Below are 18,778 nucleotides of genomic sequence, written 5' to 3' on the forward strand. Positions count from 1 at the left end.
AAGCAGCTGGACAAAATTCCTACCATTTGAGCACTTTGGATGGAGAACCACTCGAGTTACCTGTGAACGGCCAACTACTCAAATTGTTCTACAAAAAAAATATCTGATGCCAAGGGGCATCATTTTGTATCATATTTCTAACCTTATCCCGTGTCATTTTCATTTAATTAGTTTTATTTCATGAATAAATTTCTATTGATTCATTTCAATACTTTATTTCATTTGATGATATTTTGAATGGATACTACTAATATATGTCTATTGTCAACGGATGCAAATTCCATGTTCTTGCACACTATCACTTCATATCTAGCATGCATCCCCATATGGAGCCAAATGTTGACCACTGGAGTGACACCTGATGATTAAATTAAAGACTCCATGCCCAAAAATGACCAGAGGACACTTGTACTATCAGATATCATCAGTCAACAGAGTTTTTTAACTCTACTTCTATCTTCTCATCATCTTTCTTGTACCCAGATTCCACACCTATGGGGAATTGTAATAAGTGATACTAGTAATGATGATTTTTTGAGTCTGTAACAGGCCTAGTATGTTGGGACTCGATCCGCAAACAAGTACACCTTGGCGTGTTTTTTTTATCTGGTTGATTATCCCTTCTTTTTCAGAGGCAGATAATTTTATGGGTTTTTTCCTCACTTTTTATCCCAAAGTCAGGGTGACGGTTTGAAGGTTGAGCCCCTAACAAATCTTAGTCTTTAGAGTCGACATATATTACCATACTAGATCACACAAAAAATTTCGTGGAATTTGGCTAGGTCTAAGTAGGATTTTTTAATAACTAAAAATTTACCGCAAAACAGGATTTTTTAATTATTTTCTATGTAATGGTGTAAATAAGTGGCCTTAGGAAATGTCTGGGGCATGTAACTACTCAAAATTCATCCTCAGAGACCCAGCATTATCCTAAGACCCACTTTGAGGGTCAAAAGGTGACTTATAGTCTCTCAAAAGACAATTTTCCTAGTGACAGTGGCAAAAAATGAAAAAAAAAATCAGTAATTGGAAAAATTTCTAAATTTTTCCAAAGTCAAAGAAAGTCAACCAAATGACATGGCAATTCCAAATGAAATTCAAAGATGATTTGGTAATTATGTGGGGCCCACCATATGAAGCCACAACTTAAGTCAAAAGTTTCAAATCAAAGTCAAAGGGGCCCACATTGAGCTCATGAGAAATACGTACAAGCAAATGAAGTGACTTTGATTTAATTTAAATCAAATGTTAATTAAAGTCTAAGGTGAAAAAGTTAAAAAAAGTTGGAGGGACCCCATATGACTCCTTGTCTACGCATAAGTTGGGAAATATGCACATGTTAATTAAAGCATCCACGCTGGCGCAGTCAAAGTGTCAACACTCCAGCTCCACGCAAATCAGCCAACAGTAGTTCAGTTCAGCTGTACGCAGCAATTAGAGGCAGTTTTATGTTCATGATATTACACAACAGATTTTTAATAAGATATTTACACTGCCAATCAAGGAGACAGGTCCACATATGGGCAAATTAGGTACACGTTGGCAGTCAAAGATTAACGCTACAGCAAGGCATCTCAACGCAGATTTGGAAAGATCATTTAAATGCATGAAATCAAGGACATATCTCCACCAAACTGTACACATGTACCAAGTAGCCAGCATAAGGGAACCCGCAGCAAATGAAGCCAGCCCATATGCACAGTTAACAACAACTAATACGCAGCACATTTTGGCATACTGTGGGCACAAATTTTATGGATTAGATGTCAGTTATTACTGCAGTTCTAATTGGAGTTTGTCTCCCACTTAACTAATGCATTGGTGCTCCATCTACACTTGCCTGTTAAGTCACCTGACACAGGGATTCGGGATTCGTAGGATACGGGGATTCGAGTGTCGGATTCGGACACGTTGACCCCCCGGAACAGGACACGTAGGATTCGTTATATATTATTTTATAAAAAAAATATATATATATATTATAAATTAGATATTTCTTACACAAATTCTCATTAATGATACAAATTCATTGATTTCAAACATAGATCTTCATCTAGATATTAGTTTTACTGTTTACAAAGTAAGTTAGTAACATTATAGCATGCATAGTACATACAAAATTCAAATATCTGCATAAACCCTCACAAACTTCATAAACCCTCACAAACCTCATAAACCCTCATAAACCTCATAAACCCTCCTTCATAAACCTCATAAACCCTCACTTTTTTGGGATTCGAATCTCAAAATCGGGACACGAAGTGTCCTAACGGGACACGACTGGGATTCGATGGTGTCCTGTGAGGACACATGGTGTCCCATTTTAGGATTCGAATTCCCATCGAATCGTGTCGGATTCATGGGATTCGGACACGTAGCCTGTTTTGGATGAATCCGGTTTCATAGCTTGCCAGCAATCAAGGGATGTGCACCAACAGTTAGAAGTACGCTGATCCTCACAAGGAATACACAGCAGATTTGAAGATATTCGATGGACAATCAAGGAGTCAAGGTTGCCACCTACAGCCAGTGATATCAACCACTTGTTTGATCATTGCTACACTTGTCATTGGAATTTTCCTTGGGATCATCTCCCATTTTCTCATTTATATGAGTCTTGAGCTCTCATTTTTTTTTAGAATGAGCTATTGGGCTTATGAAAACTCTATTGGATTTTGTATTCGTCTTTCATATAATAAAAGAGACTTTGGGGTACTATTGTGTTGGTGTTCTCCTACCATTTCTTGAGGTGATGTTATTTCAATTGTTGTGTTTTACATTCTACATGCATGTTGGATTATGCCAGTTATCATTTTGCCACTTGTTTGGATTAACATATGCAAGCTAGCTTGTATAGTTTTTGGGTTAGAAAAATACTCTAGGAAGAGGAGCACTAGAAAATTTTGGGTGAAATCTCTAACTTTCTCCTCCATTGTATAATATAATCCCTTATGGTTGCTGACATCTTTTTCCAAGTGTGTAGAGATCTTTAGATTTGGTTGAAGGATTTACTTGGGCGTGGGGTAGCTCTCCAATAGATGAACTAACTCCTAAAATCAAAAATAGAAGGACCCAATCGGTTTACCTCAAGGATCTCATCAAACGATTTTGAAAGAGGGAGTTTCCTTTCCTCTAGCCTGCTAAGATCACATAAATTTAAATTAAATATTTTTCTTGATCAATATCTTGTGCTTTCAAGGATTTTATTTGCTACCTAGAGCAATTTTTTAACTAGACAAGTATGGAGTTCTACTTGCATGTCCTGATCTAGTTCTTGTACACTAATTGTAGATTATCATTTTGACTCTTTCATGTCATCTTTGTCTCCATTTCAAGATTGCTTTGGTTTCAATTTTTTAAGCATTCTACTTTTGTTTTAAGCAAAATACAATTTCATTTCTTAAAGAGCAAATATTTGGAAGGCACTGGTTGTTTATGCATTTCATGCTTATCTTATGATGGTTATTGCTCATATCAATTTTTGCTTATAAATCTTTAAAAAATAATCTATTTAACTCTAACAATTCTCCAAGAAACTCACATCTCTTTTTAACTTAACTTTTCGTTAGGGACCACCCCCCTTAACTAACCTAGGAAATAGCTTAAACGAAGAGACAAGGGATTTAGTGTGACAGCCCCTTCTCTAAGTTCCCTGCCACCAACCACACCTTGTCGGGTTGAAGGCTTTTCTCACTGAATTGTAGGTAGGTGTAGGCGGCAGGGTCAACACGTTCAAAATAGAAGTCCTCATAAGAGTCTTGATAATACTACACCTGAAGAAGTATTCACAGTAAAGAATCTGAGTGTGGATCTCCGCATATTTGGAAGTCCAACATATGTCCATGTTCCGAAAGACAAGCGAAAGAAGTTGGACTCGACAAGCATCAAGGGAATATTCGTTGGTTATAGTCTTTCCTCAAAAGCATATAGAATCTACATAAAGGAGGGAAGATACATTGAAGTAAGCAGGGATGTCATATTTGATGAGAATCAAGCTTACAAGAAATCAAAGGATATTCCTATTGATTCTAATGACGAAGAAGTTCCCGTATTTGAAGAAGATGAAGTTCATGAGAACTCTACTACAAATGATGAAGAAGAAGGACCAAGTGAGCCTATTCAATCGGTGGTTATCCCAACCACAAGGAAGAGGCCAAATTGGTTGAAAGCTACATTAGAAGATGCTGAAGGACATGAAGCTACGAAAGGGTCCTCCAGGGAAAGTAAGAAATCGAAAAGGTATTCTGGTTATGTTGCATATATGACAAAGTTAATTGAAGTTGAACCATCTACATTCTAGGAAGTTGAGCATGAAGAGGTTTGGAAGAAAGCTATGCAGGAAGAATATCAATCCATCATGAAGAATGGGGTTTGGGAAATCATTCCTAGACCTAGTGACAAATCGGTTGTCACATCGAAGTGGATCTATAAGATCAAACATGTTGTTGATGGAAGTATAGACAAGTACAAAGCAAGGTTCGTTGCAAGGGGTTTTTCTCAAAAGGAAGGCATTGACTATGAAGAAACATTTGCACCTACTGCAAGGTACACTACCATTAGATCGTTGGTTTCACTGGCTGCTACAATGGGGTGGAATATCCATCAAATGGATGTTAAGACTGCATTTCTGAATGGGACCAATGACAAGGAACTGTACATCGAACAACCCAAAGGATTTGAAGTGAATAGCAAGGACTCCCATGTTTGCAGACTCAAGAAGGCTCTATATGGCTTGAAGTAAGCACCAAGGGCATGGTATGCAAGAATGGATGCATATCTTCTTAGGATTGGGTTCGTGAAGAGTATTGTTGATCCGAATCTATATATCAAGGTCGTGAATAATGAGCCAATCATTATTCTACTATATGTGGATGATCTATTCATCACCGGTGTAGAACGAAGAATTCAAGAATGCAAGAAGATGTTGGCAGTTGAATTTGAGATGAAGGATCTAGGACTGATGCATTACTACCTAGGTCTAGAAGTATGGCAGAGACCTAGGGAGATATATTTGGGGCAAGGAAAGTACATCATCAAGTTATTGCAAAAATTTGGGATGATGAACTCCAAGTCGATGGTTACTCCTATGATCACCAACCTCAAGAAGTTGAGGAGCTCCAACTCGAGTCTTGTGGATCCTACCTCATATCGTCAGTTGGTGGGTTCCCTGATGTATCTAGTAAATACTAGGCCAGATATATGTTTTGCAGTAAACATTCTTAGTCAGTTTCATTTGGAGCCTCGTCATGATCACTGGATAGCTGCCAAACATATATTGAGGTATCTTTGTGGCACTATACATCACTGCCTAAAGTATGATAGTAAGGAAGTCAAGCTAATTGGCTTCATAGACTCTAATTGGGGTGGCAGTGAGACCGATGGAAGGAGCACTACCGGAGGATTCTTTAGTCTGGGAATTACTATGATCTCATGGATGAGTAGGCAGCAAGATCCCATTGCATTGAGTAGTGCCGAGGCAAAATATGTGGCTTCTTGTGATCTAGGAAAAGAGGTTGTTTAGTTAAGGAAGCTTCTGACATATTTGTTCGAAAAGTCTCTGGGTCCTACTGTGATTAACTGTGATAATCAAAGTTGTATCAAGATGTCTGGAGATATCGTGTTTCATTCAAGGACGAAATATATCAATAATAAGTTCCACTTTATTAGGAACTTGGTGCAGGATGGGATCGTGAAGCTAGAATATGTTCCAACAGACGAACATGTAGCAGACATACTGACAAAGGATCTTCCTAATAAGAATTTCGAATATCTGAGGAATCTGCTAGGTTTGGTAGATATTGGTGATTGTATTGATGATAAAATGGAAAAGATTTGTTGAGGCTTTGCAAGTGAAGCATTGCCTAGGGAAACATCAGGTCGGCACTCTATGTTGATGTCAAGAATCTCGAAATTGAAAAGGTGGTGTTGTTTATTGAGCTCGGTTTTGGATACACACTTATATGTTTGGGTTGGTGGTTAGAAATTAAGCCTGATGGTACCTAGAGGGGCTGAAAGCTTGACTCCACCTTAGTCCCACTTGGATAGATTTCCCTGGTCAGGAATCTAGTCCATGGCATTGCGATGCCTAAATTGTTGAGTGACTGGTTGGATAGATTGCCCTGGTCAGGAATCTAGTCCATGGCATTGCAGTGCCTAAATTGTTGAGTGACTGGTTGGATAGATTGCCCTGGTCAGGAATCTAGTCCATGGCATTGCGGTGCCTAAAGATTCTTCATGTTTTCATATAGTTTGAGATCTTCCATTGTACATTATGAATACCTCCCTAGTTAAGAGGGGGTGTTGGAAAAAGTAACTATGTTCGGTCTTCAATAATGTACTTGAGTCATTATGTAATGTACTCATCAAAACAATAAAGAAAAGATTTTTTATTATTATAACAATGACTTATTAAAGCATGGATTTCATGCTTGGGTCATCATTGTATTAGTCAAAGTCCCCATTGTGGACTCCTAGGATTAATATTGAGTTTATAGAGTCATTGTACATTCAAAGAGACCCTTCTTGGGCTTTCAGATCATGTAAAAAGGTTTTGTATCAAGTCAAATATGAATTATGTGTCCTCCACATCATGTCGGCCTAAGGACCCCCATTCGACCCACAAGAAGCCTATATATTGAAGGAGGTCGAAGTCATTTGAAGCACTCACTCTCAAGCAAGTTTGATATCTCAAGAAGAGTTGGAGAAGTGTGAAGTTTGTTGTCGGGAGGACGAAAGAAGTGTGAGTTTGGGGGAGTCTCTAGAGAAGAGGAAAATTGAACTTTTGGTACCTCTCTCTCTTTGTTTCGTGGTCTAGGTTGGGAGATCGAAGTCTCCTAAGATTTCATTGTTGTCGTACGCTGCATGTTGCTAGAAGTTGCTGCCTAGTCGAAGTTGCTGGAAGGGGTTGAAGATCTTGGAGGCTAACATGGTGTGGAGGGAAAGTTTGGTCTTGGTCTAGGGTAAAGAGTCTCAAAGAATACTATTGAAAGGAAGAATTATCTTGACTGGGTTTTCCCCTCGAGGGGGGTTTTTCCCTGGCATGTGCCTATATCTTGTGTCTCTTTTTTTGTGATCTTCATGTATGTATAATTGCTTGATGAAAGATAAGATAATAAAGAAGTAAAAGAAGCTAACACAGTCACAAGTAATTATCAAGAAATGAGAATCAAACCCTAATATAATATCCTTGATTTTCCAACACAATGAGAGGGAGATCACCTTGATTTCTTTGAGGATGATGGCAATGCTTCTTCTTGCTTCCTTTAGATGTAAAATGTAGAATGTAGAGGCTTCCCAAGATGCTTCCAATGTGTAGTCCTTCTTTCTTTGAGTGGAGGTAGGGTCCTTGAGGTCTTCTTCTCCTTGTGATGATGTGATCTTTTAGATGAGTACTCTTCCTTGGTGCTTCTTAGTCCTCCTTAATGATTTCCTTGTGCTTGGTCCTTATGTATCCTTCTTCAATGATGTGATCTTCAAGCTACCTCTTCTTGACTTGTCACCTTAGCTCTGATACCATGTTGAGAAATCTAGGGGCAGCTAGAATAGGTGATTTCTCTGACTTTGATAACTGCTTGTGATGCATTTTACTTAACTTGATTTGCTTCTTCTTTCACTTGATTATTATTAGTGCTTTCTATCATCAAACAGCTAAACAATGAAGATCAATGAGACAAGGAGAATGTAGGCTATCAGCCAGGGCCAAAACCTCTCCTCTTCAGAGGAAAACCCATAAGAACTCTTCTCTTCTTATAGAACTTCAAATGACGAATTCCAAGACCTATGACCCTTGACAAAGACCCCTCTGAGACCAAGTCAAGCTTTCCTTTGATGAGCTTCTCTTCCACAGCTTACTGCAACAAATTTGACCCCAGCAACTTCAATCCCAGCAATTTCTTCAGCAACTTCAACCCCAACAATTTTCGACTTCTTTGACCCCCAATAGTTACTACAATTTTGCACGTGTGGTGTCTTTAGGGCAGATTTTAGTCCTTTACTTCGCTTGACTTGATTTCTTCTCTTTAAGACTTCGACTTCCAAAGTAGATTCTCTTGATACCCAAACTCGGCTTCACTTGGCAGATTTTCAATTTGATCTTGTTGCAGTAAGATGATGCCCTAGCTCCTCGCACGTGTGAGAGATATAACCCTAAAACAAATCCAAAACTTTGATTTCTCTCTTCTTCTCTTTGTTAGGTGTTGAGGCTTCTTTCTTGTCTTCTTATCTTCCTTGATCGAACTTGTTGCTGCTTGATTGGATGCTCTTCCAAATGAGGTCGAGCTCTCTTATATATAGTCTCTCCAGCAGGTTGAATAGTCCTTTCATGAAGCCGACTTGTCACCTTGTAGGCCAACTTGTTCTTCCTTGAAGATCGACTTGTCTATGCCTGTTTGACAAGGTCTTGGAGGGTCTTTGATAGATTTTATGACTTACAATAGCTTTCTTGACATGATAATATGCCCAAAAGGGTCTTACATGCATGACAATTACTCAATTGACTTCTTGGCTCAACAACAAATCCTAGAAGCACTCAATGGGTGCTTGACCTACAAATTAATCAACTAAGAGCATGAAACCCATGCTACAAAAATAATAAAATATTTTTCTATTTCTTTTTACAATATACGAGAATCAAGCATACATTTCATGTTTAGGAAGATCAAACCTAGTTACACATTTCAACGCAACACTAGAAATCGAATTGTAGCCTCTGCAACTCGCACTGGGTAAACTAGCAATGTGTACTAGTTGAATCAGCCTCCCCCTTGCAAAATAATTCAACCTTCCTACTCCTCTCGAAATAATGGAATCATTGTGGAGAATTCCTCCGTAAATTCTCTTCCCACACTCTCTGTTGAAACCTTGTTGTTGATGTCTCTCTCTCTACCCTTGTTATCATTGCAAATCGCACTTCCTTAGTAACTTTGTGTGTTCTCCAAAGCCCCATCAATTTGCTCTTATAATCTCTTGTTGAGCAAACAATGGCCACGATCTAATCACAATCGGTGGCTAAGATCATCTTGACCCCATCAAGTGACTTTTCCAAAAGTTTCTAGAGCAAAATCGATTTTCCTCAATTAATCTAATTTAATTAACCAATTTTCCTAAGTTAGACTTAGGAAAATAATTAATAATTGGATAATTAATCTAATTGAGGCATTTTCTTAGAAATAAGTCCTAGGTCTTGGAGATAATTATGCTCCTGTGTTCCTTAGCCTCTTAGAGAACACATGTTTGCTGCTACCAAAAACTAACAATCACTGCTAAAAATATAAAGCGCTTAGATTCTAACGAAACCACCACCATCTGACTCAAAATACAGTGTTAATTTGGCAACTCAGTGACAAATTCCAACCATGGGATGAGATTCCTCTTTTCGAGAGGACCAATTTTGACTATTGAAGCGCTCAATTTGGACAAGGGAAAGTGTATTTTTGAAATAAAAGCCCACATTTGCATATTTGATCAGGTCGTCCCTAAAGCAAATTGGACACCCTTGAAGCCTATAAATACAAGTCAAGTGAACCTCATTTGAACAACAACATGGAGCATTCTTCTATTCTCTTCTTTGGTTTTGGGTCGCATAGGTCTGAGGCAAGTTCATGGAGATTGGTTGGCACAAGTCCGAAATTGTAGGGTTCGAAGCTCGCATCTCTGTTTTCAGGGTTTTGGGTCTTAGCCGCATGCATGTCATGGAGAATGTTTTACTGCAGCTGAAGGCATGTCATTGAGAAATTTCGGCCGAAGCCTTTCAACCGCATGAATGACACATCTTCCCTGCAACTGGAACATAAAGGTTGAATTGTTAGTTAACCGAAGTTTTCGCCCGTTGACCGCAGAGTTCGACAATTGACTACAAATAATGACAATTGACTACAAGTTCTTGAATTAGGGTTTTTGATTATTGGCATTGTTGGGTTCATCTCATGAATGTTGTTTAGTTGTTTTTGTTGGATAGGTTTATGGTTGAAGATATGGATCATTGTACTCCCTTTGTTGAATCATTTAATTACAATCTAATAAGAAGAAGAATTTGAAAGGGTTTTCCCCGTAGTGGGTTTTGCCCTAGTCTCCAACCAATCCTAGTGTCTCTGTGTGAATGCTTTTCTTTTATTGTTCCTTTATGTTTCGCTGCATTGATGATGATGTTGTTCTTTCTATATAATTGCATATGCTACTGAATAATGTTATGAAGCTATGGGGTGAATTCTATATGTAAATGATGAAATGCAATTATCAAAGCAAAGAACAATATAGCCCTAAGAAAAATTTAACATACAATTGGGGACCCAAATGTGTAATCAAACCTAACATGTAACCACCGCTAAAATAGAAAGTCCTCAGAATCGCATGAAATCATTGGATTCATCTTTCAATAAGGAATCCAAATCCGCAATTAGAATTGACATGCAAGTACTACTAAAAATAGAAAATGATCGCATGTTACCCATAATAGCTATCGAACTTAGAATGTCACAAGAATTCCAAATATACCATTATATCTAACATACGAATCTCTAGACAAAAACTACTAAAAACAGTAAGTGTCATGCATGTCACATGGAGAGGCCTCACTAGAATCCTGAGTTCATAAGAACTATGAATGTGTGACCAATATTGTTGTACCATCCCCATAACTTTGTCTCCTACAAAGTAGAGGACATACTAAAAATAGCAACTCTTTCCAATCTATAGAAAGTTGTGTCTGGATCATCACTGAATCAATCCACCAACTAGTCTCCCTAAGATCCAACCCCCAGCCTATATCTCCATCTGTCTTTGAACCTCTAGCTGATGAAATGTGTTGGTCTTTCACCCTCTAAATTTGCAAGGGGAAAATTTAGGGGTTAACCAACCAATGTACTCTCCCTTGAAAAGTTGCCACAAGTTGTGTTTGTACATGATCACAACAACTCCTAGCAAACAAGCAATTGCACAACATATATTTCACCATTTCAAAGTGGTAACAAGTAGGGCAAAGCCCATCTAAGCGACCACTTTTGATAGCAAATCCTTGTAAGCAAGGCCCTAAAAAATGACTAGCCAAGCGAACACATGCAGCTTATAAGACATTCACGCTGACCAAACACTATGCAACCTTTGTATCCATCATCCCTCAACACCAAAGAATACCCATCGGGCATTGAGAACATGGCCAAGCTCATGTCATTGATGCAGAATGGAGTACAATTGATGTAAGTTGTACTAAAACAATGTGTGCCCTAAATTCCACTCATAATTAAGCCATATAGGTCCAGCATGTCAATGTTTTTGAATATAGCCTCCAGTGGAACGAGGCCAACAATCTCCATGATGGTGCACTGATGAGCAAAGAATAAGGGCATACTTATTACTCACATGCCAGAGTTTGCCGATCCTTCCAAGAGTGAGCATCTGCATCCCATAAGTCTCCCCAAAGAGCGATATCCTTCTTGCTCAGCCACCATACTTGAAAATACGGAAGATCAGCAGTATGGGTGTCCCAAATCCTCCAACCCCAAATCAGCCTTCTGGCCAGATCCCACCCGGCACAACTGCCAACTATCTACCACCGGACCAACCCTGCTACCTTCCTCCAAGCAGACCAAATACTTTTGAAGATAAAAGTAGCTGCTATCTGAAAGTGCTAGGACACTGAAATAATATCACAAAGACCAATGTATTCTCTAGTCCTGTTGACCTATTTTGGTCATAAATGGACATTAATTAATTGATTTCTCTTTTTTCTTTGTTTTTTCATTCTGTGTCTTCCTATCAAAGGGAAATCACTTTGAACTCGTAGTCTTGTTGTGCATTGCTGTTTGATGAGAGCCAGAATTCACTTCTAGATTTCAATCTGCTTCGTAGATTAACTTTGCATTGACCTCTGGTGTAACTTGGCATCTGGAAATAGTGTCTTCTAATATTTTCCACTATTTGTGGCATCATTCTGCATCTTTCTTGTTAATTTACAATTTCCATGTGTTAAGATAAAATATTATGATCAGGAAGCAATATTTATCTTTACAAACTACTACTATTGTGACACCACTATCCTTGAAAGAATAAATTAATTTGAAACAAAGGATTAAAAGGCCAGCTTTTGTACTTAAAGAATTTATTATGCAGTCTGCAAGTACCTATATATTATGATCCTCAATATTTTAGATTCAGTGTAAGAATGTTGGAACAGTTACATGCAATCAGATGAAAATTATACATAACTGAAATTGTCCATAACTATGGGTGTATTCATAATGAAATGACATATTTTCACACCCAGAACCAACATAAGAGTAGTGGAAAAAGAAAGATTGTTAATCAATTTTCTGTTTTTTGTCAATGTATTTGATGAAATGACTATGAACAAAGTCAAACCTGAGTACCAAATACACGAGAAAAATTTTGCCCAAGATTGTGACTAGTTCCAGCTTGCAAAGCCTTGCAATCACCCATCATTGCTTCTATGGTATAGGTGCGAAGAGCACCAGCAAATGTCTCTGCTCTCGATTTGCGGCCAACTATAACAGGCATAGCTGCTTGTTCACAAGCAAATTTATGGTATACCTCAATCATCTGCAAAGCCTGCAATTTTTTTGAATCAAAATCAGTAAAACAAGTATATTCATAGAGAGTGTCAATTTAAGATATATTCATAGCTCTTCATAAGAAAACAATAGACAAACCTCTTTCTCTGCCTCTTCCTCTGTGGCATGAGCTGTATGACCTTCTTGCCATAAGAATTCAAGTGTTCGCACAAATGGTTTGGTACGCATTTCCCATCTCGTAACATTTGCCCACTGTCACAATCAAGTAAGTGAACAACTAGGTAATCCTGCTTAATTTCAAATGTTCAATTATAGTATATGTTATCAATAATATCCATCTTAAAAGAAAGATTAAAAATTACCTGATTAATCATAAGTGGAAGATCACGATAGCTATGAACCCATTGAGTAAACATGTGATTTACAATGGTTTCACTTGTTGGTCGTACCTAACCACACCCTCAAGTCCAATCACAAAATTGGTTTTAATCTCCAATGAGGATAGCACATTTCACAAAATTCATTCCCCCTTAAAGTAGTTACTTCTGACAATGTTGACGATGTCATCTAACATAAAATAAAAGGCAATGTTTGTTTATAAAGATTACATGTTTTTACCACTGGAATAAGAATAATCTTACCACAAGCTTCTCTTCCAGTTCCTTCCCGCCACCAATGGTCACCAAGGCAAGCTCTGGACTGAAACCTTCCACATGGCTAGCTTCTTTTTCAATAAAAGAGTAAGGAATGAACTGTAGAGAGAAATGGAAAGAAAAACATTCTTGAGAAGAAAATTCCCAGTTATATGAGATAGCTTCCTCTTGAACAAATAGTAAAGAATAAGAAAACTATATGACTAGGGATTTTAAGGAGAAAATAATCTCATAAGAGTCTTTTTAGGATTGGTTAGCTCAACTAACTACATTCTATTTCACCAATTGTTACCAAGGTAACCTCAGGACTGAAACCTTCCACATGGCTAGCTTCTTCTTCAATAGAAGAGTAAGAAATGAACTGTAGGGAAAATTGAAAAAAAAAAGCATTCTTAAGAAGAAAATTACCAGTTCTATCAGGTAGCTTCCTCCTGAACAAATAGTAAAGAATAAGAAAACTGCAAACCAGAATGACTTGGGATTTTTAGGAGAAAATAATCTGACAAAGAGTCTTTTTAAGATTGTTTAGCTCAATTAAGTACTTTCCATTTCACTGTAACAATCAAAATGTAAGAGACTGTAGTTTTTGGTCATTATTCATTGCAGTGATACCATAATAGCTTAAGTCCAAAACATGACATGTCTTAAAATATGAATATATCATAGCTGTTCAAACTTCACCCACAATGAAATGGCTAGTGTGAGCCATACTCCCAATTGCTACAAAAACATTTGCATGGTTTATGATTTAACGATTTAGGCTTCAGCCCCACATGAAGATAAGATAAGATAATTTTATTAATGTCCATGAATGACTAAAAGGACATGAATAGGACCCAAACGTACAATCGAGTAGTGACTCATCGAAAGCATCTACCAAAAGCTGGGAGGGAAAGCATAAAATAAGTAAGCTAAACTATTTTATGACAAATGAGAAGTAAGTAAAACCGCTGTACTAGAAAAGTAACCAATATCATAACCTAGATATATCATGACAAAAGGTTACACCACATCAAAAGTATGAGCAGAAAAGGTAGGAGAGGAGGAAACCCCTTCATCAATATCAGAAATAGAGATGGACATGGTAATAAAGCTAAGTTGCAAGAAAAGTCATCTTTTCATCATTTCTTGTGCCGAAATGTTTTGAAATGGCCTAAAATCCCTAAAACATTTTGGTCATTGTTTTGCAATTTCGAAACACATCCAAAAAGTCAGGGCCACAGTTCTAGCACATTTCAGACCCACAAAAACACTTAAACAGTTTACAGAGAACCACACAAAACACACACATGCAAGAAAACTACTTGGAATTGCCATTAACATCTAATCTAAATACTTAATGTTTACATTTACCTGTATTTATATTTTTGTTTTGAGTAAGCTTCCTCTTATAACGATGCAGAAAGTACACCCTATTTAGCTGATGAGCCAGCAAACCTATAGCAAGGAACTTTATCCTACACTTCACCTGCACTTCCTGCAATGGCCTTGGTGGCCACACCTTAATGAGGGAGAACATGTCAGTTGGGAGATTTAAACCCTAGTGGGGACTGGAGCGAATAACTCAGAAGTTAACAGAAATTGTATATGTATTTATTAATTATTGAATGAATGATGATTTACAATTGTGAGAGGCCCTGGCTTAAATACAGCCTTGGGTTCCTCTTGGTAAATGGGCAGGATCTTTGATCATGCCCTTTGCCTAATGACTTACTAAATACAGATTTGTTAAAATTTATATAACGTTGCCTTGCTCTTGAAAAGATGCTTTGTCCTCAAAGCATACGTAATGATGGGCGTTGTTGACGGAACGCTTTTGTCTCCCAAGAAGCTTCTTCTTCTGGTAAGTCCTTCCACTTGATCAGGTATTCTTTGATTACTAGTGGTCGCAACCTTTTTTCCCTGATGGAAATAATACCTTCTAGTTCTAGAATGATCCTTCCTTTGTCATCTAAAGTCGGAAGTGTTGTTTGCGCTGATTGATGTTTGCCAAGTGCCTTTTTAAGGCAGGATACATGAAAAACGTTGTGAACACGACTTCTATAAGGAAGGCTTAAACTATATGCTACTTGGCTGATCTTCTTGTTGATCTGATATGGTCCATAAAACTTTGGTGCCAATTTGTTTTTTTCCTTATGTTTTAAGGACAACTGCTTGTAAGGCTCAAGTTTAACAAATACCCATTCTCCAACTTCAAATTCTCTCTCTGTTTTGTTTCGGTCAGCTTGCTGCTTCATACAATTTCTTGCATTATTTACATTTTCTTTTAGGGTTTGGACAACTTTTTGGGTTTCTTCTAACTAGTCTTTAAAAAATGGAAGTTTCATCTCAATGATAGCAAAGTCCTTCCATTTCAGAGGTTTGTAACCGTACAGAGCTTGAAATGCAGTCATTTTCACTGACACACGGTAAGTAGAATTGTACCACCATTCAGCGAAATGTAACCACTGAGCCCACTTATTTTGTTTGTCTGTGGCATGACAATGTAGGTAGGTTTCTAAACATTTATTGACAACCTCTGTTTGGCCATCTGTTTGAGGATGGTAGGCTGAATTCATGTTGAGGTAGGTTCCTATATGTTTGAAAAATTCCTTCCAAAAATTATCGTTGAATTTGGCATCTTTATCGATTACAATGACCTCGGGAAATCCATGCAATTTGTAAACATTTTTGCAAAATATCTCAGCGATTTGTTTTGTTAAGTCTGATTTCCTCATTCCAATAAAGTGAGCATACTTGGTGAGTCTGGCGACTACTACGAGAATTTTATCCTTACCATCAGAATCAAGTAAACCTTCGATACAGTCCGTTGATATTTCCTCACATTTCTGATTTGGGATATTTAAAGGATGAAGTAGTCCAAGTGTCATAATATTTTCATTTTTATTCCTCTGGCATTTATCACATTCTACTACATATTTTTGAATATCACTATTCATTCCTTTCCAAAAGAATGATTGGCGTGCATTATAGTAGGTTTTAAAGAAACCTACATGTCCGGCTGACAATGAATCATGCGACTCTTTGAGAATCTTGGCTTTAAATTTGGAGTTTGAACTCAGATAAATTCTTCCCTTGTACCATAGAATATCGTTTTTCCATTCAAATTTTGAATTTTGAGGAAGGTTATTAATTATAGCACTTGTTTCGGGATCTTTAGCATATTCACTTCGAATCTCATTAAGCCAATCGGGAACAACAACTGAAACTGCAAGTAATGATGGTTCTTCGTCTTTCCTAGACAAAGCATCAGCTACTACATTATCTTTCCCTTTCTTATGTAATATATCCATGTCGAAGGCAGCGATTTTTTCAATCCATTTTTGTTGTTTTGTAGATAGCATTTTCTGCTAGAGGAGATGCTAAAGACTATTATGATCTGTTCGTATTAAGAACTTACTTCCCAAGAGATATTGTCTCCATTTGGCTAATGCGTGCATAATAACAAGCATTTCCTTGTTGTATGTAGACTTGAGACATTCTTGCTTATTGAGCTTCTTGCTCTCAAACGCGATTGGGTGTCCATCCTGCATTAGTACTGCTCCTAAGCAAAAACCTGAAGCATCACACTCACTTACAAATGGTTTTGAGAAGTCTGGAGTTGTCAATACAGGGACATTAGACATAACTTCAAGTCTTCAAAACACTTTTCTGCTTCATCATTCCATTGAAATGGGTTCTTCTTTAGAAGGTTCGTTAGGGGTGTGGTTATATGGGCATAGTTTTTAATAAATCTTCGATAATACCTGATCAATCCTAAGAATCCTCTTAGCTTGGAGATATTAACTGGTTTGGGTCATTCCCTTATAGCCTTGATCTTATTAGGATCTACTTTTACTCCTTCCTTGGATATTATATGTTCGAGATATTCTACTTCTTCCTTCCCAAAAGTGCATTTGGACTTCTTGGCATAGAACTGATGTTTTTCTAATACAATAAGAACTTGTTCCAAATGTTGTAAGTGCTCCTTCCATGTTTTACTATAAATTAGAATGTCATCAAAGAATACTAACACAAACTTCCTTAGATATGGATGGAATAGCTCGTTCATAGTAGCTTGGAATGTTGTCGGTGCATTGGTTAAACCAAAAGGCATTACTTTAAACTCGTAATGACCTTCATGTGTTCGGAATGCAATTTTTGCTACGTCTTCCAACCTTATTCTGATTTGGTAATACCCTGACCTTAAGTCCAATTTTGAGAAGTATTTAGCGCCATGTAGTTCATCCAACATTTCATCGATAAAAGGAATTGGGAACTTGTTTTTAATTGTTATTTTGTTTAGTCCTCGATAATCGACGCATAATCTGAATGATCCATCTTTCTTTCGAACTAATACAACTGGAGCAGCATACAGACTTTTACTTTTTGTGATGATGCCACACTTTAAAAGATCTTGGACTAATCTCTCAATTTCAGTTTTTTGATGATGTGGATATCGATACGGTTTGATGTTGATGGGATTTGATCCTGCTTTGACTTCTATTGTATGCTCGATTTCTCTTTTAGGAGGCATCTTCATTGGAAGGTCTTGGAAGACTTTTTCATGCTTTTGAATTAGCTCTTGGACTTCTGGTGCTTCTTCGTTGACCAGATTCGAAGTTAACATTTCTAATTGATGACACTGTACTACATAAGCTGGTGCTCCCTTCCGAATCATTTTCATCATTTGGGATGACGATACAACTTGATTCTCAGGTGGTTGGAATCCATATAACTTGTACTTTTGCCCTTCCCATTTAAATCTTATAAATTGCTTTTGATGGTTGGCAGAATAAGTGCCTAGGGTTTGTAACCATTGGATACCTAAGACCACATCCACTCCTCCTAATGGCACAGTGTAGAATGGAGATTCTAGATTATAGTCTTGAATCTGCAATTTGACTTTATGGCATTTCCCTACCTTTTCAATTTTCTTGCCATCAACTACCATAACCTTCATGTTGGGCATGGGAAATGTGAAAATGTTGAGTCTCTTCGCCATGGTTGAGTCCAAAAAATTGTGGGTGCTACCAGTATCGATTAGGACCATTACATTGTTCTTCTTGATATGTCCTTTTAATTTTAATGTCTAGGGTTGTGATATACCTGTCATGGCCGATAATGATACTTGCGGAATACTTTCATCATCTAGTTCTAGAGAAAATTGTGGAGAATCTTCAATTTCTTCTTCGTCTGATTCTTCATTGTCTGAATCATTAGTTGCTTCACATGTATATAGGTTCTTGGTTTCTTTCCCTTTAGCACATCTGTGTCTCGGGTCCCATTTTTCACCACAACGTCTACACTTACCTTCTTTCATCCTTTGCATTTCCAAATTAGTTTTGTCTCCTTCACGAAGATGCGGTGGAACATATTTTGTATTATCCGTGTTCGCAGCCTGAGGAAATCTTCGTCTCGAATATACTCTTTCAACCTTTGGCCACTGCATCTTTTCATGTTTCTTTTCAGTAGCTTTCGCTTTTTGTCTTGCTTCTTCTATCGAAGTAATGTCATGAAGCTCAAGTTCTGCCTATAGATGGGGTTTAAGTCCTGTGATGTATGATCGAATGAGACGAGTTTCAGATATTCCAGGTACTCATGTGGCTAAAGTTTCCCATT

At 37.6% G+C, this 18,778-nt stretch overlaps 1 protein-coding gene across 5 annotated transcripts in view; it reads right to left on the reverse strand.

Annotated features, from left to right (window-relative positions):
• LOC149206174 (proline--tRNA ligase, chloroplastic/mitochondrial-like) overlaps positions 1–18,778 on the reverse strand; it is a 279,776-nt gene that overhangs the window by 185,463 nt on the left and 75,535 nt on the right. For 4 of the 5 annotated variants that reach the window (XR_016252533.1, XM_089395332.1, XM_089395329.1 and 1 more), the window contains exons 3-6: positions 13,166–13,276; positions 12,887–12,973; positions 12,663–12,776; positions 12,355–12,561 (exon numbers count right to left, since the gene is read on the reverse strand). Coding sequence is in view for 4 of the 5 variants with exons in the window: in XM_089395332.1 (XP_089251458.1) it covers positions 12,355–12,561; positions 12,663–12,776; positions 12,887–12,973; positions 13,166–13,276 (519 nt within the window). In the remaining variant the exon portion in view is untranslated. The remainder of the gene's footprint in view (positions 1–12,354; positions 12,562–12,662; positions 12,777–12,886; positions 12,974–13,165; positions 13,277–18,778) is intronic. The other variant, XM_089395331.1, reaches the window with a different exon arrangement.

The sequence above is a fragment of the Pinus tabuliformis genome, chromosome 1_2, assembly GCF_031772625.1.
Source record: "Pinus tabuliformis cultivar Carrire ecotype Pingquan chromosome 1_2, CPIR1, whole genome shotgun sequence".
In the NCBI taxonomy this organism is placed as follows: domain Eukaryota; kingdom Viridiplantae; phylum Streptophyta; class Pinopsida; order Pinales; family Pinaceae; genus Pinus; species Pinus tabuliformis.